Source organism: Neovison vison, chromosome 3 (assembly GCF_020171115.1).
Source record: "Neovison vison isolate M4711 chromosome 3, ASM_NN_V1, whole genome shotgun sequence".
NCBI lineage: Eukaryota > Metazoa > Chordata > Mammalia > Carnivora > Mustelidae > Neogale > Neogale vison.
Window position 1 is genome coordinate 150,983,857 of NC_058093.1, and position 24,362 is coordinate 151,008,218.

At 42.8% G+C, this 24,362-nt stretch overlaps 1 protein-coding gene across 1 annotated transcript; it reads left to right on the top strand.

Annotated features, from left to right (window-relative positions):
• The first annotated feature begins 334 nt into the window (after nt 1-334).
• Nucleotides 335-11,569, top strand: ATP5F1A (ATP synthase F1 subunit alpha). The gene is made up of 12 exons (XM_044243056.1): nt 335-466; nt 3,001-3,079; nt 5,441-5,610; nt 7,304-7,477; nt 7,565-7,731; nt 7,917-8,065; nt 8,493-8,644; nt 8,755-8,979; nt 9,882-9,989; nt 10,118-10,262; nt 11,055-11,205; nt 11,340-11,569. The coding sequence occupies exons 1-12, from the start codon at nt 407-409 to the stop codon at nt 11,419-11,421; spliced, it is 1,662 nt and encodes a 553-aa protein (XP_044098991.1). The 5' UTR covers nt 335-406; the 3' UTR covers nt 11,422-11,569.
• The last annotated feature ends 12,793 nt before the right edge of the window (nt 11,570-24,362 follow it).

Genomic DNA, 24,362 nt, shown 5'->3' on the forward strand with positions numbered 1-24,362 from the left:
CAAACCAGCTGCGTCCCAGCGCCGGGTGACGCCTACAGGGTCCCCAGCCGGGACTGGGCCTGAAAGCCGCAGAGTAAGAGGTTCCGCTATCCACATGGTCGCCAGGGGCAACCACAAGGTCAACTCAATAGGTCAAGACAAATGTGTGACGAAAGCCTGGGCCGAAGTTAACAAAGATCTAATCGCTAATTTTTATGCTTAACTCTAAAAACAATACTTTAAAAAAGTAACTCCACCCCCAACCCTCCAGCAAAAGGCCTATTCGCGTCCGGGGGTTAGCGCAAGGGGCGGTACTTCCGGGTCAGGTGGGCCGGCTGCCTTGACCTTCCTTGTCGCTCAGCCATTTTGTCCCAGTCAGTCCGGAGGCTGCGGCTGCGGAGGAGCCACCCGAGGAGAACCTGCAAAGATGCTGTCTGTGCGCGTCGCCGCGGCCGTGGCCCGCGCCCTTCCTCGACGGGCCGGGCTGGTGAGTGCGGGGTACCGGCGGGAGAGAGGTGGCCCAGCGGGTGGCTGGTGCTGTGCTGATTCGCGAGCTCTTGCTGCATGGAGGGTGAGGAGCTGGCGGGCGCCGCCATCTTGCACCGCTGGCTGCGCGGCCTTGGGCTGGGCGGCGGCGTAAGGGTCCAGATGCTCTCCATCGGTGCGGGACCGTGTTAAGCGTTGCAGGGGAGGTGGCGACTTCTATGTTGTCTGGAGAGGGACCTCAGGAGGTGTCCAGGACTTCAATTGAGAGCTGTCCGAGAGGGGGCTTTGGGTGAAGGTCAGGGCTGGGTCGCTAGCTCTCCGACACCTGCTCTGAAACGGCGAGGCCTGTCGCCCGCCGGTTCTCCGGGATTGCCCCGCTGAAGGTCAGAGGACTATTGGTAGCTCTAGTTGAAGTGACCTGGGAAAGCCTGACATTGTGTGAAGGTCAGTACGCCCCGGCCTTTTCACCTCTGCTCGGAGGTCTTTTCGGGGGAAAGCAAAAATGAAGGTGCTTTTCTGAATACTCAAGTAGACGATCTCAGTGCTGAATACAGAGGTGACTGTGAAACGCTGTACAGTGTAAATGTGCATTTACTGCGGCCGATGCCGCGACAGCAGTGAAACCTAAATTGTCTCAGGCAGAAAGAAGGCTTTGCTTTGTGTTGTGGTACTTTGACGTGTCTTAAGATTTCGTCCTTGAGGAATTGTTAGACAGTGATTGAGAGCTCAAGATAGAGCATAGGTTGGAAAATGCCTATGAAGGTCAATGCCCTTTGTTACTTATCGCCCTTGAAGGCTTACATTTACTTACTCTTGTTAAACGTAGTATCAGTTTCAGAGGTAAAATAAACACTGGCTATTTTACTGTTCTAATAAAACTAAGTTGCAAGAAAAACATTTTTAATGGTTTTCATCCGGTTCTGTAGAAGATAGTAGGTTCAGAATTGACAGTGACCAATAGCATCGGTGGAACATGAAGGAGGCAGTCCAGATTGTTGTAGGCTTGGTCTGTGGCAAGGGAAAAAAAAGAATCCACAGCCATTCTTTTTTTTTTTTTTTTAAGATTTTATTTATTTATTTGACAGACAGAGATCACAAATAGGCAGAGAGGCAGGCAGAGAGAGAGGAAGGGAAGCAGGCTCTCCGCTGAGCAGAGAGCCGGATGCAGGACTCGATCCCAGGACCCTGAGATCATGACCTGAGCGGAAGGCAGCGGCTTAACCCACTGAGCCACCCGGCGTCCCCACAGCCATTCTTAATTTCTAATCAAAATCTTTTAACATTTAGGAATTTAATTTTTTAAAAAAGAATTTATTTATTTATTTGACAGGTCACTGGTAGGCAGAGAAAAGGGAGAGGGGGAAACAGGCTCCCCGCTGAGGAGAGACTCCCAGGACCCTGAGCCCCCAACCCACTGTACCACCCAGGCACCCAGTAATTTTTTATTTTTATTTTTATTGTTTTTTTTTTTAAGTAAAGTAGGATATATATGGATATTTCCCTTTCTTAGGAAGTTTATCTTACTGAGAATTTCCGCAGTTCAACTCAAATGTATCTAAAGATGAAATAATAGTACCTGATTCCCTTAAAGGAAAGGATAATTCGGTAACTCTGAGTTTTTAAAAAAACACCTTAAAAATTATTTATTTATTTATTTATTTATTTTTAAAAAATTTATTTATTTGACAGAGAGAAATCACAAGTAGGCAGAGAGGCAGGCAGAGAGGGGGGGGAGCAGGCTCCCTGCTGAGCAGAGAGCCCGATGCGGGACTCGATCCCAGGACTCTGAGATCATGACCTGAGCCAAAGGCAGTGGCTTAACCCACTGAGCCACCCAGGCGCCCCCAAAATTACTTATTTTTTTAAAAAAGATTTTATTTATTTATTTGACAGGTCACAAGTAAGCAGAGCAGCAGACAGAGAGAGAAAGGGGGAAGCGGGCTCCCTGCTGGGGAGACAGTTCACTGCAGGGCTTGATCCCAGGACCCTGAGATCATGACCCGAGCTGAAGGCAGAGAGGCCTAACCCACTGAGCCACCCAGGCACCCCTAAAATAACTTTTTATAAAATACTTAACCATATTCCCAGGAGCTGTTTAAATTTTTTTTTTTTTTTTTTTTAATTTATCAGAGAGAGAGAGGGAGAGAGCACAGGCAGACAGAATGGCAGGCAGAGGCAGAGGGAGAAGCAGGCTCCCCGCTGAGCAAGGAGCCCAATGTGGGACTCGATCACAGGACGCTGGGATCATGACCTGAGCCAAAGGCAGCTGCTTAACCAACTGAGCCACCCAGGAGTCCCTTCCAGGAGCTGTTTAATACATTTTTGCATATATCAAAATCTGCTTTATCATGTGATTAATAACCTTCCAATTTTAAGCAGAATATTTTGAATATAATTAATATTTTCATTGATAACTTGGTTAAACTGATCAAACTAATTTGATCAAACTAAGCCTGCATTTGTTCAAGCTTGCCAGTTTTATAAGGTCTTTTTTTTTTTTTTTAAACAAAGTTTTTAAAAATGTTTATGCACTAGGTCTCCAAAAATGCTTTGGGATCCTCCTTCATTGCTGCAAGGAACCTCCATGCCTCTAACACTCGTCTTCAGAAGACTGGTAAGTCATTATTTCTGAGTCTGTATACACCACACTTACTGCCTTGTCAGTAAGGGAAAAAATAAGTTACATAGGTTGCATAACTTTTTAATTTTCATTTGTTAATTGTTTTTCCCTCTTAATTTTAGTTACTACAAATCTCAGATTCTTTGCCTGTAATGTGCCATTTAGCTCTGTCTTGGTAGGTTCTCTTGTTCTAGTAAAATATATATTTTTTCATGATGCTGCAGCTTTTTTTTTCTGCTACAGTATCTTTGGGTGGAAACAGAAAGTACACATATCAGATGGTGGGTATCCTTTCTGAACTGTAAAAGCTTTCATTTCATTAGAGGGGTGCCTGGGTGACTTAGTTGTTAAGTGTCTACCTTGTGGTCGGGTCATGATCCCAGGGTCCTGGGACGGATCCCAATCCCTGCATTGGGCTCCCTGCCCCACCGGAAGCCTGTGTTCCATCTCCCATTCCTTTTGCATGTGTTTCTTCTCTAGCTGTGTGTCTCTGTCAAAATAAGTAAAAAATTCTTAAAAAAAAAATTAGAAAAAAAATAAACAACTTTTACCTTTATGATTTTATTTTATTTATTTTTTTTAAATATTTTATTTATTTATTTGACAGAGAGAAATCACAAGTAGGTGGAGAGGCAGGCAGAGAGAGAGAGAGAGGGAAGCAGGCCCCCTGCTGAGCAGAGAGCCCAATGCGGGACTCGATCCCAGGACCCTGAGATCATGACCTGAGCCGAAGGCAGCGGCTTAACCCACTGAGCCACCCAGGCGCCCTACCTTTATGATTTTAGATGGTAATAGCTGCTAATCTGTACTTGGCAACCTACAGATTTGCACATTGCAGATAGATAATGGTGGAGGTGAGCAGGGAAGATGCATAGGTTAGGGAATTCTTTTGGGGATATGTGAGTGGGGCTTTTGAACTAAAGAGTAAACAAGTGAATACAGAAGTCTCCCACATGCTAAGATGAGGAATATTAAGTATTTGCATGTCTTTAAGGGGAAAGATATTTATACTTTGTTAACAGTTGCTTTTAAAAATGGATTGGTTTTTTGGGGTGCCTGGATGGCTAGGTTGGTTAAGTGTCCCACTCTTTTTTTTTTTTTTTCTTAAATATTTGATTTATTTCTTTGAGAGAGAGAGGGAACACAAGCAGAGGGAGAAGCAGGCTTTTCACCAAGCAGGGAGTCTGATGTGGTGCTCCATCAAAGGACCCTGAGATCATGACCTGAACTGAAGGCAGACACTTAACGACTGAGCCACCCAGATGCCCAAGTGTCCCACTCTTGATTTCAGCTTGGTCTCCATGTCAGAGTCATGAGTTTAAGCCCTGCATTGGGCTCCATGCTGGGCATAATGCCTACTTTTAAAAAAAAAGATTGCATTTTTAAGCTTCCTGCAGAGTTTAGCAAAAGTCAGGTTTCAACATAGAAATTCCTGAGAAATTAAATAAAAGGAGTAAAAAATGAAATTATAATGATGTTGCTTAATTTTATTAGCTGATTATCTGGTTTACGTTTGTCTTGTGAAATTTTCTCTCCATCACTTGGATTTGTGTGTTTTTATTTATTTATTTATTTTTAAAAGATTTTATTTTATTGACACAGAGAGACACAGCTAGATAGGGAACACAAACAGGGGGAGTGGGGGAGGGAGAAGCAGGCTTCCCACTGAGGAGGGAGCCCAGTGTAGGGCTCAATCCAAGGACCCTGGGAGCATGACCTGAGCCGAAGGCAGATGCTTAACAACTGAGCCACCCAGGTGCCCCTTGGATTTGTTTTTTTATAGCAGTGGTGGATATCAAGCTTTTTTTTAATAGAACCATGCATATTACATTTTAGAATAATTTGGTTAGGGGCACCTGGGTGGCTCAGTGGGTTAAAGGCTCTGCCTTTGGCTTAGGTCATGATCCCAGGGTCCTGGGATGGAGCCCCATGTTGGGCTCTGCTCAGCAGGGAGCCTGCTTCCTCTGTTTCTGCTCTGCCTGCCTCTCTGCCTACTTGTGATCTCTGTTAAGCAAATAAATAAAATGTTAAAAAAAATAATTTGGTTATTGTGATTACAAAATTACAGTTTTTATGTTGTTAGGGAAGTGTTTTTTTTTTTTTTTAAGATTTTATTTATTTATTTGACAAAGAGATCACAAGTAGACGGAGAAGCAGGCAGAGAGAGAGATAGAGGGAAACAGGCTCCCTGCTGAGCAGAGAACCCCATGTGGGACTCGATCCCAGGACCCTGAGATCATGACCTGAGCCGAAGGCAGCGACCTAACCCACTGAGCCACCCAGGCGCCCGGGAAGTGGGTTTTAAAAAGATCTTGAGACTAGGCTATTTTTGCAATGGATTTTTTCTCTCAATAGGCACTGCCGAAGTGTCCTCTATCCTTGAAGAACGTATTCTTGGAGCCGATACTTCTGTTGACCTTGAAGAGACTGGACGTGTCCTGAGCATTGGTGATGGTATTGCCCGTGTACATGGGCTAAGAAATGTTCAGGCAGAAGAAATGGTAGAGTTTTCTTCAGGTTTAAAGGTAAATTACAAAAAATGAGATTTTGGTGTTTTAGGCTTGGTCTCTGAATTACTCACTTAATAATTCAAAGATTGTGCTAGTGTTTTTTTTATTTTAACTTTCACTCTCAACTTCTTCAGTATTTAATCATTATCATTGATTGTGAAAAAAAATAAACTTAAAAGGTTTTGGTTACCAAAGTTTTTATTCTAGGGACTGATAATATATAAATTGTAGGCACTAGTGCAGAAATAAAAAATTGACTAAACCTTAAGCCAAATTCTAAGAAGTCTGCTTTATACCTATTAAGATTGTCTTATATAAGAGCCTTGGATAACTTCCAACTAAATTAATTTCTGGTAGAAAGTTGGAAGTCCTTGACTTTGTATATCTTCTAGGAGTAGACCTATTATTGTTAAGCTAGTAGTTATAGAAGCTCTCTGATGATAGAAGTCTACTTCTTTCTATTAGGTTGAGTCTAGTTGGCCAGTGGGATGAAAACAAATGGTAGTAGTCTTGGGTTTTCTAAGGAAAGCAGAGCATGATACCTGGGTAGACCAGGGGGAGTAGGATTACCCACTCAACATGGGTAAAGACAGACTTGGCCCTCTGGCTACTGACCAGTATTTTAGAAAACCTTGATATGGAAGAATAATTACACAGCCAAAAGTTTTCTCCATAGCTGTTAGACCTTGGCCAAAAATTTAGCCTCTCATATCTTCAGCGTATACATTGCATAACTTTGAAAGGTGAGGCTGATATAAATAAACAATGAGTTTCTTTTTTAGCTTTTAAGATGTAAAAGTCTAGTATAGTCTAATAGAACTTCCTGCAATGATGGAAATACTTTATGTCTGCGCTGTTTAAGTATAGTGCAATGGATTTTTTTTTTTTACATGTGAGGCTATTGAGAATGTACAGTGGGGAGTGTCTCACAGAGAGAGTGGGTGATGTATAGAGATTTGTTAATTGGAGAGAAAATTGAGTTTCTCTGACTTCGGTAAGATGGTGTTAATTAATTCAAATTTTAAATAGCCACATGTGGTTAGTGACAACTGTATTGAACATTAACAGCAGTGATACTCTCTATTTGTTCTGAGTATTTCTGCAGAGCTTCAGTAACTGACCAGACTCAGTTCATGAATAGTCTTTATCCTTAGTAATGAATAGGGACCTAAAAATCTTATATTTTGAATTAAAGTTGTAATGATGAGAGACGACCCAGCACTGTTACATTATAGCATTTTATCCTCGTTTGGGTAGATTTTAATTGCCTTTTCTACTAACCTGATGAATTCTCACTGTAATTTTTTTAGCTGTTTATGACACTACTCACAGATAAAAAGATGTAAATCAACTGTGTCTTAAAATTTCCAGTTGATCACTTTATTTCGTACTGATCACCTGGTTCAAAATCCATAGACAAAAGAAGTACAGTGAAAAAAGCTTGACCTAGTTTCTTTGTTTCTTCTAGTTCTTTGATCATGTAGTAAATAAAAGAGCATGTTAGGCTTATCATGCTATCCTAAGAGGATTCAAGGAAACGTGTTGCTGTTTGGTCTTGATAAAAGAAGATTTTTTGTCATAAAAATCAGATCAAAAGTCCAATACTCCTTTTTTTTTTTTAAACTAGCTATTTTAATTTCATATAGTGTTGACATTTGGGAAGAAGGACTACTCAGGCTTCATGGGGGTTCAATTGTGTGTTTTGTAGGGTATGTCTCTGAACTTGGAACCCGACAACGTTGGTGTTGTCGTGTTTGGAAATGATAAACTAATTAAGGAAGGAGATATTGTGAAGAGAACAGGAGCCATCGTGGATGTTCCAGTTGGCGAGGAGCTATTGGGCCGTGTTGTGGATGCCCTTGGTAATGCCATTGATGGAAAGGTACGTTTAATGGTCATTAGATGTGTTTGTAGCTTCTAATCGACATCAAAACTGATTGTTCTGGGGCTCCTTTTTATTGTTTAACAGGGTCCAATTGGTTCCAAGACCCGTAGGCGAGTTGGCCTGAAAGCCCCCGGGATCATTCCTCGAATCTCTGTGCGCGAACCCATGCAGACTGGCATTAAGGCTGTGGATAGCTTGGTGCCAATTGGTCGTGGTCAGCGTGAGCTGATTATTGGTGACCGACAAACTGGGTAAAGCTTGTTAAACATTTTAACTAAAATTTAATTGTGGAAAGATTACTTATTAGGGTTGGAATGGTAAATGTTTTGGATATAATGGGGTGAGTAGAATCTGATGAGGATTAGAAGTAGGACTGAAATTTGAGAAATCCTTTGAAGTATTTACTAAAATTTAAGTTTACATTCTCTTTTTAAAGTAAAACATCAATTGCTATTGACACCATCATTAACCAGAAACGTTTCAATGATGGAACTGATGAAAAGAAGAAGCTGTACTGTATCTACGTTGCTATTGGTCAGAAGAGATCCACTGTTGCCCAGTTGGTGAAGAGACTCACAGATGCAGGTATTCAAGAACTTCAGTCCAGGAATGCCTGGCTGGCTCAGTCGAGAGAGCATGTGGCTCTTGGTGTTGGGAGTCACGAGTTCAAGCCCCGCCTTGAGGTTAGGGTTTACTTGAAAGGAAGGGAAAGAACTTCAGTATCATCGTTCTCTGGGAGTCCTAATATTGCTAATCTTTGGATAGCTTCTACTTAATGAAGGCTGGTTTTAATTATTCCCCAATGAATTGAAATTTCTTCTAATATAATTGAATAAGTAAAAGTAGTATAAACATTAAGGTTTTTGTCAGTTTCTTTAAAATCTGTGTTGTTTGACTGGTTAATCTGACTTTGGTAAATTATGTAGTAAAGCACTTAGTTTTTATCACAGTAGTCTTTAAAACCAAAATGTTGATAATCTTGTGGAACTTAAAAAACTTATTTTCTTCCCAGATGCCATGAAGTACACCATTGTGGTTTCGGCTACTGCTTCTGATGCTGCTCCACTTCAGTACCTGGCTCCTTATTCTGGCTGTTCTATGGGAGAATATTTTAGAGATAACGGCAAACATGCTTTGATCATCTACGATGACTTATCCAAACAGGTCAAAGGATAATATATTTTTAGAATCTGTTTCTACGTTTGCACCACAATTGAAGGTGACAAATTTAGCTTCTAGTAACTGAACTTTATAACCCTCTCTCTGTACCGTAGGCTGTTGCCTATCGTCAGATGTCTCTGCTGCTCCGCCGGCCTCCTGGTCGTGAGGCCTATCCTGGTGATGTGTTCTACCTACACTCCCGTCTCCTAGAGAGAGCAGCCAAAATGAACGATTCTTTTGGTGGTGGCTCCTTGACTGCTTTACCAGTCATAGAAACACAAGCTGGTGATGTGTCTGCTTACATTCCAACAAATGTCATTTCTATCACTGACGGACAGGTATTATTTTATAATTAAAGTAAATTAAAAAGCTTTGTATGATTCCAAGGCATTGGTTTAAACTAGTGTTGATGAACTGATTTATTAAATGCCTTTCACTCTTTATTGCGGTGATTTTAAAATGTATAGAAAAGGAGAACAGTGTAATGAAACCCACATATCTCTCACCCATTTCAATTTGTGGTATAGTGAACTTCATTTTTGTTTCATTTATAGCCACTGCTGTTCTCTACCCCTGATCATTTTGAAGCAAATCTCAGAGGTCAGATCACTTCCTCTGCATTTTATTTATTATTTTTTAAAAGATTTATTTATTTAATTTGACAGAGATCTCAAATAGGCAGAGGCAGGCAGAGAGGAGGAAGCAGGCTCCCTGCTGAGCAGTGAGCTCGATTCGGGGCTTGATCCCAGGACCCTGAGACCATGACCTGAGCCGAAGGCAGAGGCATAACCCACTGAGCCACCCAGACGCCCCTTCTGTTTTTTCTCTTCTCCTCTTAATCTTAGCAATAGAATTTGTAAGTTGATAGGTGCTGGGGAAGATTGGAGGGGCTCTTTATGATGAGAAGACACTTAACAGGGCGCCTGGGTGGCTTAGTGGGTTGGGCCGCTGCCTTCGGCTCAGGTCATGATCTCAGGGTCAAGGGATCGAGTCCCGCATCGGGCTCTCTGTTCAGCAGTGAGCCTGCTTCCCTTCCTTTCTCTCTGCCTGCCCCTCTGCCTACTTGTGATCTCTCTCTGTCAAATAAATAAATAAAATCTTCTAAAAAAAAAAAAAAAAAGAAGACACTTAACATTTTTCCTTGGAGATGTTGGGCTTCAGTTTTTTTACTTAATTTTGAAAATAGTTTTTTTCTTTTTTTTTAAAGCTTGTTAACATATGTGTTCTCTGTATGTTGTAGATCTTCTTGGAAACAGAATTGTTCTACAAAGGTATCCGCCCTGCCATTAACGTTGGTTTGTCTGTGTCCCGTGTTGGATCTGCTGCCCAAACCAGGGCTATGAAGCAGGTAATTTGCATCACTTTGTCAAGGAGAAGGGATATCATTAGGTTAAAATCATAGTGTATTGTATAGTGCTTTTTGTCAGTGGGTTAAGTATTTTTGTGTTTCATGAGCTAGCCATTTCTGTATTTCAGGTGGCAGGTACCATGAAGCTGGAATTGGCTCAGTATCGTGAGGTTGCTGCTTTTGCCCAGTTCGGTTCTGACCTTGATGCTGCCACTCAACAGCTCTTGAGTCGTGGTGTGCGATTGACTGAGTTGCTGAAGCAAGGACAGTATTGTGAGTTCTTTGATTTCATCAGTGTGTGTACTGTGTGTAAGGGCCTGGGAATCCCATAGCTCCTTACAAGCTATAATACCTGGTGTTCTTTCATTAAAGATAGTGTTTTGAATGTGATTAATGTCTGTTGTACTTCCAGTGCAGTCTGTCATTTGAATAACCAGGAAAACTTACTATATACTTTTCTTTTGAGATTTAAAACCTATTAGATCTCTTCCCTTCCACCCTTTCCACCTTGGCCTTGAGAGAATGGCATTGGGCAGATTTAAAAGTATGTTAGTATACATTTATTCTTGCTGTAGTTTAAGCAATTTATTTATTTATTTATTTTAAAGATTTAGTTGACAGAGCAAGAGAGGGAACACAAGCAGGGGGAGTGGGAATAGGAGAGGGAGAAGCAGGCTTCCCGCTGACTGAGCAGGGAGACAGATGCAGTGCTTGATCCCATACCCTGGGATCATGATCTGAGCTGAAGGTAGGTGCTTAACCACTGAGCCACCCAGGTGCCCCTCAGCAAATTATTTATATGTTAAACAGTTTAAATGCTGCCAGATGATAAATAGTGGTTATGGAATATCCCTGAAGATGATTACATTTTTAGGCTTGCAATTAACAAGGAAAACACTTTTCCTGGGGAGAGAAGTGGGAAAGACACTAATGTGGAGTTTGTCACAGAGAAAGTGGGAGTAGGTAATATGTAGAGACATGATAATACTTAGAAGAAAAGCTAAGTTTTTCTGACATTGTTAATGTGGTGTTTATTTGAGCAACTTGGCATTCTTTTGTTTTCAGCTCCCATGGCAATTGAAGAACAAGTGGCTGTTATTTATGCTGGTGTAAGAGGGTATCTGGATAAATTGGAGCCCAGCAAGATCACAAAGTTTGAGCACGCTTTCCTGGCTCATGTTATCAGCCAGCACCAGGCCCTGTTGGGCAATATTAGGTATGAACACAATTGATGGCCTCTTTTATAAATTTTAAGATACAAAGTCTTGTTGAATTTTTTTTGAATTTTGTAGCTAGTCATTGAGTTTTTGATTAGGTCAGTACTGATGAACTGCTTTTTATTTCAAATAGGACTGATGGAAAGATCTCAGAACAGTCAGATGCTAAGCTGAAAGAAATTGTAACAAACTTCTTGGCTGGATTTGAAGCTTAAACTGCTGTGGATTCCCATGAAATACCAGTTCGGTTTTGTTGTCGTTTATTCTGGTAATCAGTTCCATTTGTAAAAGGATTACTCCCATACTTCAGATGTACAGAAATGACCTTAAGAAAAAATAAAGGTTCCATATCGGTTGGTGGTTTTCTGTAGTCTGAGTGATTCTTTTAAAAGAGCTAAAATTAATTTGAGGAATTAATAAGCATGCTTTTTAGATGATTCAAGGCTGAGATCTTCGTAAGATTCTAGAGTGCTTTGTGTTTGACTAAAGAAGAATTCATGAACTTGGTAACTGGATAATGTGGCAGAGTTTACACTTGGTAATGTTGAAGAGACCCACTGGCGTCTCTGCCAAGAAGGCTGATCTATATAAAGTACTGTAGGGAAGAAAAGGATAAGACAACTAAAATTATCAAGGAAATGAAAAAAAAATGCTAAGTGAAGTCTGAAAGATACAGACTGAGAAAGTAGTAGAAATATGAACATTTATCAGTATTTTCTCTTGTTTAGTATTCTTTAACATATCTTTTGTAAGCAGCAGTTTATAATCAAACTGGTCAATTTTTATGATTAGTATTTTTGGTCTTATTTGGGAAACCTTCACCTTACAATATACAAAGATAACTATATTTTCTACTAAGAGTTGTAAAGGTTTGCTCTTGTTACCTAAGAGCTTAATCCAGGTATTACAGTTTTTGAGAGAAAAAAACCATATAGGATGTGTACAAAGAGATGGTAGGGGCTGGCAAGTTTCAAAAGGCAGGTGGACAGGCTGGAGACCCAGGGTGAAGAGTTGTGTCTGGAGGCGGAATTCCTTGGTGGACCTTGGGTTCTCTAAAGGCCTACAACTGGATGAGACCCACCCATGTTATGGAAAGTCATAGTTTATGCACAGTATTTTAAGTGTTAGTCATGTCTAAACATACTTTCACAGCAATTAGACTGGTGGTTGACCAAAAACTGGATACCATAGTTTAGAAGATTGACTGTCACTGGGGCCCCTGCCTGGCTCAGTCTGTAGAGATTTAATCTTGGGTTGGGAGTTTGAGCCCCACACTGGGTGTAGAGCTTGCTTAAAACAACAAAAGATTGTCCCAATCCATCTGGAGTTAACGTTTTTTGTGTAGAGGTTAGGAATCTTTTAGGTATTCATATCCTTTTTTTTAAAGATTTTATTTATTTATTTGACAGAGATCACAAGTAGGGAGAGAGAGGAGGAAGCAGGCTCCCTGTGGAGCAGAGAGCCTGACTGGGACTCGATCCCAAGACCCTGCGATCATGACCTGAGCTGAAGTCCGAGGGTTTAACCCACTGAGCCACCCAGGCGCCCCCATATCCGGTTTTTTAAGTCCATTTATCAAACTCCATATAACCCACCATGACACCTGTGTGGTATATATATATATATTTTTTAAGATTTTATTTATTTGACAGATCATAGGTAGGCAGAGAGAGAGAGAGGAGGAAGAAGCAGGCTCCCTGCTGAGCAGAGTAACCCGATGCAGGACTCAATCCCAGGCCGACCCTGGGATGACCTGAGCCCAAGGCAGAGGCTTTAACCCATTGAGCCATCCAGGTGCCCCACCTGTGTGGTATTTAAGTTTCACGTGCCTGGGTCTTTCTGGGCTCTTCCTTTTTAAATTGTTAAGTAGGCATATAATTTAAAGAAAGAGGGCGCCTGGGTGGCTCAGTGGGTTAAGCTGCTGCCTTCGGCTCAGGTCATGATCTCAGGGTCCTGGGATCGAGTCCCGCATCAGGCTCTCTGCTCAGCAGGGAGCCTGCTTCCTCCTCTCTCTCTGCCTGCCTCTGCCTACTTGTGATCTCTCTCTCTCAAATAAATAAATAAAATCTTAAAAAAAAGAAAAAGTCAAGACAGGACTGTACTAAAAGTGGAAATCCCTTTTGCTTGTCTACCCCAACCCTCTTCCTACTTCCCAAAAGCAGCTCATTTCTATTCAGTTATTTTTTCAGCTCCATATTGCAGTTACCCCACTTCCTTTTATGTTCTATGTGTAATTTGTTGATTTTGCCCAACCAATAAGAACTTTGCATGTGCGCACCTATACTACACATTCCACAATTCTAACTATCCTCACAATATGAGAAGATGATGATTTGGTATAAATTCTGCTCGTATGACTTCTTTATGATCTGATGAAGCTGAAATGCTACTTTTCACCTGTCTGAGCCTTGGTAGAGCCTGTATCGAATATTTTAAAGTAGGTCTGGTTTAATTGGTCTAATAAAAGCAGGACAAACAATGTCTAAGAGCAAATACACTCTAGGAGAGGAATTTTTGTGAATGGTCCTCTGGATTTTAGTTTCTGCTGTCTACTAGCTGAAGTAATTCGTTAAGTCCTTTAAGTCATTTATTCATCAAGATTAAGAATTGTAGAAGAGGCGCCTGGCTGTGTGAGTCAGTGGAACATACAACTTGATATTTGGGTCTCGAGTCTGAGGCACATGTTAGGTTTAGAGATTAAAAATTAAGAGGCAGTGGCTTTGGGGCGGGGGGGGGGACATGCTAAAAGATGGCAACAGTTTCCCTAAATCAGTAAAGCCCCGCACCCCCAACAGTTTTGCTGAGCTGGAGCCCAAAATAGTCATTACAATGGTGAACCAGGAGAAACATTGAAATTGAAGATTTTTTTTTTTAGATTTTATCTATTTATTTGACAGAGATCACAAGTAGGCAGAGAGAGAATCAGGCTTCCTGCCAAGCAGAGAGCCCAACGTGGGGCTCGATCCCAGGACTCCGAAATCATTACCTGAGCTAAAGGCAGAGGCCCAACCCACGGAACCACCTTGGCGCCCCTCAAACCTTATTTTTTATTACTCAGAGACCAGCAAGTTGGGAGACCTCGCAAGGCACTCAACTGTTCTCACCAGATGGTCCTAAATACTCTGCCCAATGGCCCTGCTGTGGGGCAGCCAAAAGGCTGTTGAAAATGTGTTTTTGCACAGCTTATCTGAGAAAGGCACTTGACCTTTGAAACTGGAGGTTTTTACAGCTTTCAGATAAGTATTTTGAAATCTATTTGAAGGTTATGAAGTCCAGCTCTGGAGAAGGCCTCCAATGTCTCAGCTCTATAATCTGTGTAAGAATATTAAGATAGGCTTATCTTATGTAGTGCTTGCTTTACATGTTTAATATGACATGAGTACTAAATTTAGAGGATACAAAATGAGTAAAACAGAACCCTCTTCCTTAGTGGGTAGGGAGGAGGACAAGAGACAATGTATTGTAGTAACTGTAAATGCTGTGTAATTATCGAAGTATACATAAGATGCTTTAAGTGACCGTACAAAGTGCTGTTTGGATTTAAAAATGTATCCGTATTTACAGAACTGGAAAAGAGTTCATGGAGGAATTGGCCTTTGGCAAGAAGTAGACTTATGAAATGCTCCGGCCTAAGGAAAGTTTAGAAAAAGGTTGATATATTTATCAATATATGCCACTTGTTAATATTTTGATGCATTTACTTTATTTTTCTGGGGAGCCCTTTGAGAGTAAGTTGCAAACATCCTGACACTTCTGATACTTCATCTAAAAAATTTCAGCATCTGGGGGTGCCTGGGTGGCTCAGTTTGGGTAAGTGTCCAATTCTTGATTTCTTTTTTTTTTTAAAGATTTTATTTATTTTTCAGAGAGAGAGAGGAGGAGAGAGCGAGCACAGGCAGACAGAATGGCAGGCAGAGGCAGAGGGAGAAGCAGGCTCCCTGCCGAGCAAGGAGCCTGATGTGGGACTCGATCCCAGGATGCTGGGATCATGACCTGAGCCGAAGGCAGCTGCTTAACCAACTGAGCCACCCAGGTGTCCCCAATTCTTGATTTCATTCAGGTCATGATCTCAGGGTCATGGGGTTGAGCCCTGCATCAGGCTCTCCACTCAGCATGGAGTCCTCTTGGGATTTCTCTCTCCCTGTGCACTTTCCCTTAGCCCACCCCAGTCTCTTTCTCTTTTAAAGAAAATTTATCATCTGTGCACTAAGAATAAAGACCTTCAACTCATCTGCATAATAGAACAATCTTGTTTTTGCAAACATCTCCTTTCACCTTCTAGTGAGTTTTCTCCCCCTTGTGTCCAAGGACTCCTACCCTTCTCCGTAGCTTGTATGGAGCTTCCTGTTGCCTGTCTTCAGAATTCAGTTCAGTGTGGATTCCTGTACATATGCCTATTACATTTGATTTTCTCCTGTGGTTATTTATTTATTTATTTTTTTTAAAGAAAAAGGGACCATCTATATAGCCACAGTAACATTATACCTAAGAAAACTGATTCATTAAGAGGCAGTCCAAATTAAAATCTTCCTATTTGTCTCCCCTATTTGTGTGTGTGCGTGTGTCTCTCTCTCTTTTTAAATTTATTTGACAGCACAAGTAAGCGGAGTGGCAGGCAGAGGGAGAGAGAGAAGCAAGCTATCTGCTGAGCAGGGAGCCTGATGTGGGGCTCAATCCCAGGACCCTGGAAACAACTCGAGCCAAAAGCAGCCGCTTAACCAACTGAGCCACCCAGGTGCCCCTCCCCAGCATCTTTTTAAGTTTGTATTTATATTCCGGTTAGCTAGCATACAGTGTAATACTAATTTCAGATGTACAGTTCAGTGGTACAGCAGTTACATACGGACCCGGTGCTCATGGCAACAAGTGTGCTCCGTATGATTATTTTTTTTAAACTATGTGAATATTTCTTCACTGAATGGCTAACAACTTGTCACTGAATGGCCATGATTTATTAACAGTGAGAGGCTACAAAGCAAAATCAGCAATGAGAAGGTGCTCAGGGAGTGATGTCTGGAGGAAACCAGGCCCAAGCTTTCAAGAATCCCCATCCAGTGGAGTCAAGCAGGATGCACTTAATTCCTCCAGCAGTGAATTGTGACTATATGTGATGTGTCTACCAGGGAAGCTCATTGGAAACTCAGTACCCAAGGTCACTGGGGTTGGTCACGTAGGCATGCTCTGCCTAAACACATAGCCAAATGCCAGACTCCCAGAAGGAAGCAGGTGTTCAGCATAAAACACACTATACAAATAGTTTAGGCACAGTGAGCCACTCTGAGCCTTTAGGGACAGCTTTTTTTTTTTTCAACATTTTATTTATTTATTTATTTATTTATTTATTTATTTATTCATGAGAGACAGAGAGAGAGAGAGGCAGAAGCAGAGGGAGAAGCTGGCTCCCTGTAGAGCAGGGAGCCCGATGTGGGACTTGATCCCAGGACCCTGGGATCATGACCTGAGCTGAAGGCAGATGCTTAACTGAGTCACCCAGGTGCCCCTGGGGACAGTTTTATATCAGTGTTGGGAACTGTTTACCAGGAAGGTTCCTGGGCACCAGCCGCAGGCTAACTTGGCAAGCAGACTTCTCTCAGGACAGCAGCCGCCGGCCTGCTGTGTTAGTTCTGCACAGATATGGCTCCGAGGCAGAGCAAGACCAAACTGCTGTACCCGTCTCAGTCATGTTCTCCAGGAGCCCCGAACTTAGCGGGCAAATCCTATTAGCTGTGGAGGTCCATCATATTTTTTTTCATTTAAATTTAAATTAAACTTATTTATTTTATTTAAATTCAGTTAGCCAACATATAGCACATCATTAGTTTTTGATGTAGTGGTCGATGTTTCATCAGTTGCATGTAACACCCAGTGCTCATCCCATCACGTGCCCTCCTTCATGCCCATCCCCCAGCTACCCATCCCCCCAGCCACCTCCCCTCCAGCAACCCTCAGTTTGTTTCCCCGGACTCAAGAGTCTCTCATGGTTTGTCTCCCTCTCTGATTTCTTCCCAATCGGTTTTCCCTTCCTTCCCCCATGATCCTCCACACTATTCCTTATATTCTACATATGAGTGACTATGATAATTGTCTTTCTCCGATTGACTTATTTCGCTTAGCATAATACCCCACAGAGGTCTGTTTTAGAACGCTGGCAGCCTCAAGTTTCTATATGAACCTGTTGATTTGGCCAAAGGTACCAACTGAGACCTGGTACGACTCTGACCAGTAAACTGAAGCTGACCTGATGCCTCCCTGGGCTGAGTCAGTATCACGCCAGGACATCCATATGGTGTATCTGACATTAACCAGTGAAACAACACTGATGCGCTATGGACTTCAGTCCTTATTTTATTGAGATTTCTTTTGTTTTGTTTTTACTTTCTATCTCCATTACCCCATTGGATTTCCTTAACTTTTACCTATTGTCCGTTACCCCCCACCCTTAGATCTCATCCAGGATACCACATTATTCATCATGTCTCCTTAGGCTCCTCTGGGCTCTGACAGTTTTTTAGACTTTCTTGGTTTGTGGTGACTGCGAGAGTTCTAAGGGGTATTAATCAGGTATTTTATAAAATGTCTTCCCAGTTTAAGTTTGGTATTTTCTTCATGCTTAGATTGAGGGTATGGGTTTTGGCTGGAAGACTACAGACAGAAAGCACCGTTCTTGTCACATGACATCAAAGGTATGTACCACCAAGGTGAATTGTCATTGTTGTTGGGTTTTTTTCTTTCTCCTTTCCTTTGTGAATGATATTGCCTGATGTATGGTTTGTCAGCTTCTTCACGGTAAGTTTCCTCTCTCCCCGACCCCTTCCCCACGGCATTCTTTGGAAGAGAGTCACTATTTCCAGTTTCCACTAAAGGGTGAGCAGTTATGCTCCATCCCTGTAAGGGCAGAACTGTCTACATAGATTATTTGGAATTCTTCTGCCCTATAGATCTGTATTTCTCCATTTATGTATCCAAGTACCCAATTCTATCCGTATGGGCTTGTGGTTAGTTGTTTCCTACTTTGGGTTATAATCTCATAATCCAGTATTTTTGTTGTTGATATCAGTTCCAGCTTTGGCCATTAGGAGGTTTCTTTCTCTAATTCTTTCCCTCCCTTCCTCCCTCCCTCCCTCCCTCGCCCCTTCTTTCTTTCTTTCTATTTTATTTATTTGACAGTGAGAGTGAGCTAGTAGTACAAGCGAGGGGTGGTAGGGAGCAGCAAAGGGAGAGGGAGAAGCAGGCTCTGTGCTGAGCAGGGAGCCTGAGGTAGGGCTTGATCCCAGGGTCCCAGGATCATGACCTGAGCAGAAGGCGGCTGCTTAACCAACTAAGCCACCCAGGCGACCCCACTGGGAGGTTTCATCTGGCTCCTGTATTTCTTTGCTATGCCCCTAATTGTTTTGCGTGTGTGTCACTTTCTGACACTATAAGATGCTCTCAGCTTGTATTTCCTGCCTCAGCCCTAGAAACAGACCTTTTCAATTAATTAATTTTTTTTAAAAAAGATTTTATTTATTTACTTGTCAGAGAGAGAGGGAGAGAGAGCGAGCACAGGCAGACAGAGAGGCAGGCAGAGGCAGAGGGAGAAGCAGGCTCCCTGCTGAGCAAGGAGCCCGATGTGGGACTCTATCCCAGGACGCTGGGATCATGACCTGAGCCGAAGGCAGCTGTTTAACCAACTGAGCCACCCAGGCGTCCCTGTTTGTTTCTTTTGAGTTTTACAAGTTCCTTATATAAATATTGGCTATGAATCCTTTCTGGAAAATATACTATAAATTTGTTTTGTTCTGTGGCTTGCCTTAATGGTGGCTTTTGACAGAAAAACAAGCCTGTGGGTAGTAAGTTACCTTCGGGGACAGTAGATATCAAACTTGTCCCATCTTTACACTTCTTTGACCAAGAATAGACACTTTGAGTCCCTTATCTTACTCATTAACTAATGAAAATTTAAATCTTGATGGTATCTACCCTTAACCCTTGCTTCGATGCAGTCCAGAGCTCCTCACCCACCATGCCATGAGCCCCTGGGCCCTTCAGCCACCTCCTGGATGTTTGTCCCTTGTATTCCATTCCTGTCTTTCCTGAGCCTCTGATCCATTTCTCCATCTGCTCAGCTTCCCACCTTACTGACAAAATCCAGCCTCTCATTTTGACATTGACTTGACAGACCTACTGACACAGCTGACTCCTACTATGGGGACTGAAAGAAAAATTGGTAGAACTGTTGATGATCAGAGAGATTTTACTGAATTCCCCAGTGGGATCTATCATTGTCCAATCCATGAGACAACAGGAGAGAATGTCAGTCTCACTTTGGGTCCTTTGAAGTCTTCTTGGGGAGGTAAGAGATGAGAGAACATTAGGATATAAATAATACATTATTAAGGGCTAGTGTGTGTGATATGGATGACAAGTTCCAGAGATTTGAGAAGTGAGAAGACACCCAGGGCTGGAGAAGTTGAGGAAGTGGTGACGGGTGGAACTTGAGCAGGAGGAAGAGTGACCCAGGTAGCCCGCCAAGCGTGGGCAAAGATGGGGTGGCAGAACAGGGAACCTGACTGGCTCGGGTTGGGGGAGGGCAGGAACCTGGGCAATGAGGTCGGAAAGGTCGGGGGGAGCCAAACCCAGGAAAGTCTTGAAAGTCAGGCAGAAATGTTTGGGACTTCACTCCAGTGGACAACAGGGAAACTTGGTAGCTTTGTGAGGAGGGGAGACATGCGAAGAAAGCAGTTAAGTTTTGAGGAAGAATGATGAGAAAGGGTTGGTGGGAGGAAAAGGAGGAAGAGGGATGTAGACATCAGACTGCGTGAGAGTGTGAAGGAGAATTGGTGATGACAGTGGCTGTTGGTTATTTTGGCAACTCATCATCATTTAGCCCAGCCATTTCCCTGGGGGACTCTTTCCACTGAAGCCTCTGGGGAAAACTTCCCCTTCCTCCACTGCTAAAAGTACAGACGATACAACTTTTCTGGAAAAGCATTTGGCACTATATTCCAAGAACCTTAAAAACGTTTATATTTTTTGAACTGTAACTTGACTATGAGGAATTTTAACAAAGATTCATGTAAAAACCTATTTATCAGAGTAATGTTTCTGAATGCATTAGGGAAATGCTAAGGAAGTATTGGTATATCCACTCAACGGGAAATTTTGCAAAAGTTAAAAATAATATTGAAGAGGTTTTTTGTTTTGTTTTGTTTTGTTACTTTGTTTTTTTAAATTTTGGGGGCATTTGTAATAAACTCACAAATTCAGAGGTCCAAAGGGCATGAAATGAAAAGTAGTTCTCCCCCGCTCCTATGTTCCCTCAGCCCGATCTCCTCCTTAGAGGGAACCATTTTAAAACGTGTGTGGGTCAGGTGTCTGGGTGGCTCAGTGGGTTAAGCGTCTGCCTTTGGCTCAGGTCATGATCTCCAGGTCCTGGAATCCAGCCCCACTTTGGGCTCCCAGCTCCTTGGGGAGTCTGCTTCTCCCTCTCCCTCTGTCTCTCTCCCTGCTTGTGCTCTCTCTCAAATGAATAAATTAAAAATCTTTAAAAAATAAAGATGAGGGGGCACCTGGGTGGCTCATGGGTTAAGCCTCTGCCTTCAGCGCAGGTCATGATCTCAGGGTCTTGGGACTGCACCCCGAATCGGGCTCTCTGCTCAGCAGGGAGCCTGCTTTCCCCAACCTGCCTGCCTCTCTGCCTACTTATGATCTCTGTCTGACAAATAAATAAATAAAATCTTTAAAAAACTAAAATAAAAATAAAATGTGTGTGTGTGTGTGTGTGTGTGCACACGTGTGTGAATTTTTCTGACCTTACTCAAATGGCAGCTTGTTTTGCATCCTTTTTTTTCCCCTTAATATCTGGTGATTATCCAATATCAATACGCAAAGAACTTCTTCATTTTTTTAAAAAGATTTTATTTATTTGACATAGAGAGAGAACGAGTAAGCAGAGAGACAGGCAAAGAGAGAGGAGGAAGTAGGCTCCCTGCTAAGCAGAGAGCCCGGATGCAGGGCTCGATCCCAGGACCCTGGGACCAGGACCTGAGCCGAAGGCAGAGGCTTTAACCCACTGAGCCACCCAGGTGCCCACTTCTTCATTTTTTTAATGCTTGACTATTATTTCATTCTGAAGATATATCACAGTTTACTGAGCCGATTCTCCACTGGTAGACATTTAGCTGTTTCATATCTTTTGCTGGAATAACCATGCTGCTATGAATAACTATACATACTTCACTTTGCCCATGTGAGAATATATTTGGAATTATGTCTTTGACATGGAATATTGGGTCAAAATATAAGTGCATTTTAAATTTTGGTGACATGACCAAATTTCTCTTCCTAGAGATTTTCAAGTTCTACATGCAAGAGTGTCCATTTACCCGACACTGGGTGCTATCAAAGTTTTTGTTAGGAAAAGTGGATTTAATGACTTCAGAAGATAACTTATGAAATGTTAAGTTAAAAAAGCAAGATTCAAAATTTTATGTACAACAAATGTGTTTTACTGGAAGAGATTATGCCAAAATATTAACAGTGGTTATCTTAAAAGTATTGATCATTTAATGTCACTTCAAAATTGCTATAGCAAAATTGCTATTGATATTTAACTTTGTTAGTAAAATCTCTCCAATTGGTTGTAGACCCTTAGATATAGTACACATTTTATTTGTCTTTTTACTCACAACACCTTGCTCAGACGATGACTTTAATAAGGTTGAGGAATGAATGCATAGTATTTACCGTCAGTGTGGACAGCATTTGTAATTTTCAATTCTGCCACCAGGTGGTGGAAGAGAGTTAAAATTCAGGGATCTTTGGCCCCAGAGCTGTGAAGATCAAGCATTACAGGCATTGTGAACATTTGGAAGACTTCCAAATATGTATGTATGTGTATGTATATATATATATATATATACACATATATATATATATGTATATGTATAAACGTGTATATATATAAAAAAATAAAGTTAAAACTTAGACAATTAGAATTGTGTCTAAAATATCTGCCCCCAAATATTAAAAACTTCCAGGAAATACAACATGGGGGCTTAAGTGGGTAGGAGAAGAATCCATGAAACAAGATGGGATAGGGAGGGAGACAAACCATAAGTGACTCTTAATCTCACGAAACAAACTGTGGGTTGCTGGGGGGAGGGGGGTTGGGAGAAGGGGGGTAGGGTTATGGACATTGGGGAGGGTATGTGCTTTTGGGTAAATTGGAAGGGGAGATGAACCATGAGAGACTATGGACTCTGAAAAACAATCTGAGGGGTTTGAAGTGGCGGGGGGGTGGGAGGTTGGGGTACCAGGTGGTGGGTATTATAGAGGGCACAGCTTGCATGGAGCACTGGGTGTGGTGAAAAAATAATGAATACTGTTTTTCTGAAAATAAATAAATTGGAAAAAAAAAAACTTAAAAAAAAAAAAAAAAACTTCCAGGAAAAATCTTGGTGCTGTCTTCCTTAACTTCAACTTCTTTCAACTTCTGATTCATGCTATTTTTTTTTAAAGATTTTTATTTATTTATTTGAGAGAGAGAATAAGCAGAAGGGAGAAGCAGAGTGAGAGGGAGAAAGCAGGCTCCAAGGGACTCGATCTCAGCACCCTGAGATCATGACCTGAGCTGAAGTCAGACACTTAGCTGACTGAGCCACCCAGCCCTATATATTTTTTTTCTTTTTTTGAAGATTTTATTTATTTATTTTGAGAGAGGTGAGAGAGACATGAAGAGCAGGGGAAGGGGTAGAGAGAGAAGCGGCTCTCCGCTGAGCAGGGAGCCCACCACAGCACACGATCCAAGTACCCTGGGATCACAAATCTGAGCTGAAGGCAAGACCCCCAGTTCATGCTATTTCTTACCTCTCTTGCAGTTCATCCTTCCTCCTGGTGCCCACCATGGCCTCTCCTACCTCCAGATGGTACTGCCAGGCTTCCCCTCCTCCTAACCTCACTGCTTTCCAAAGGAATGGACACCCAGATGGCTGGGTACATGCCACTTGGAGTGATCCAGGGCTGGAGTCACTTCATCTTCTTAGTTGTGGATAACTCTGCAGGTGGGATTTCATCCCGGGGCGACTGGGTATGGTATTTTCAGGCAGGATCTTTTAGCTATCCTTCAGATCAGCCCAGCAATTGCCCTCCGCTGTGTCTGGACAGAAGCAGAACCTACCCAAGGGGCAAATGCTTGCCTCTTCAGGCCTGTGGTTGCAGGTGGCCATGAGTACTCAGTCTTGGTACCCTTGATCTTCATCTTCCCTTCCTTGAGCACCCGCTCTTGGCCCAGGGTGGATTTGCCCCCGGGGGTGACATCGGTCTTTGACCCTGGCCCTGTTTAGAAGGTCAGAACTCTAATCCAGCTCTTCACCTGTTTAATACCCTGGCATCTTGGGCAAGTCATTCAGCCTCTCTCAGCCACAGTTTTGGCTCAGGGCAGGTAGGTCAGGGCAGTACTTTGTCCCAAAGCACCACAGTACTTCAAAGCAGGGAAGGTCGGTCTTGTCCTAAGGGTAGAAGAGTGCAGGGGGAGGGAGAAGGCTCTGGGCTCCTACTGGGGTGGCATTGGTGGAAAAGGGTCTTGGGTCTTGAGAAATGGGAGGAAGTCAGGGAGGAGCTGAGCTCTTGGAGGCCTTGGAAGGACGCCTTGAGGGACCTAAAGTCTAGGGCTAATAGTATCCATGACCTTTCCTTGACTTTTACACGAAAACCTGGCCAGGGGCTCATCTGTAGCGAATGCGTCTGCTGTAGAACGCAGGACTGGCTGAAACGTCCGCTGGTATGGTCAGTCTTCAAGCTTTGCGGAGCTGACACCTGGTCCACGCAACCTCTGATCAGTCTGAGCCTGGATTTCTCCGCCAGGATTTCGGTCGGGGGAGGGGGGAGCACGTCGGCGGGAAGGGAGTCAAATTCGGGAAGTCGGCAGGCCCAGTTTCTTGTAATCCTTGAAGGCTTCCTGAACGAGGGGGCAATTCCAGGGTCACAGGTCGCGGGGCTTTCCCTGGGCGTGGGCGTGGGCATGGGCGTCGGCGCTGGACTCCAGAGCTGCGGTCCGGGAGGAGCTGTGCGCCCTGGGCGGGCGCTATCGGGCGTGGTTTAGGACCCGGGGCGGCCTCCGGGCGGCGGGGCGACTCCCTAGGCCGGCTGCGGGACAGCGGGCTGCCACAGTCCGGTC

Excerpts from the sequence above, each read along its gene's own strand:
- ATP5F1A (XM_044243056.1), top strand. The coding sequence starts at position 407 with ATGCTGTCTGTGCGCGTCGCCGCGGCCGTGGCCCGCGCCCTTCCTCGA. Across the intron at positions 7,478-7,564 it reads GTAATGCCATTGATGGAAAG|GGTCCAATTGGTTCCAAGAC; the intron begins GTACGTTTAATG and ends ATTGTTTAACAG. Across the intron at positions 8,645-8,754 it reads ACGATGACTTATCCAAACAG|GCTGTTGCCTATCGTCAGAT; the intron begins GTCAAAGGATAA and ends TCTGTACCGTAG.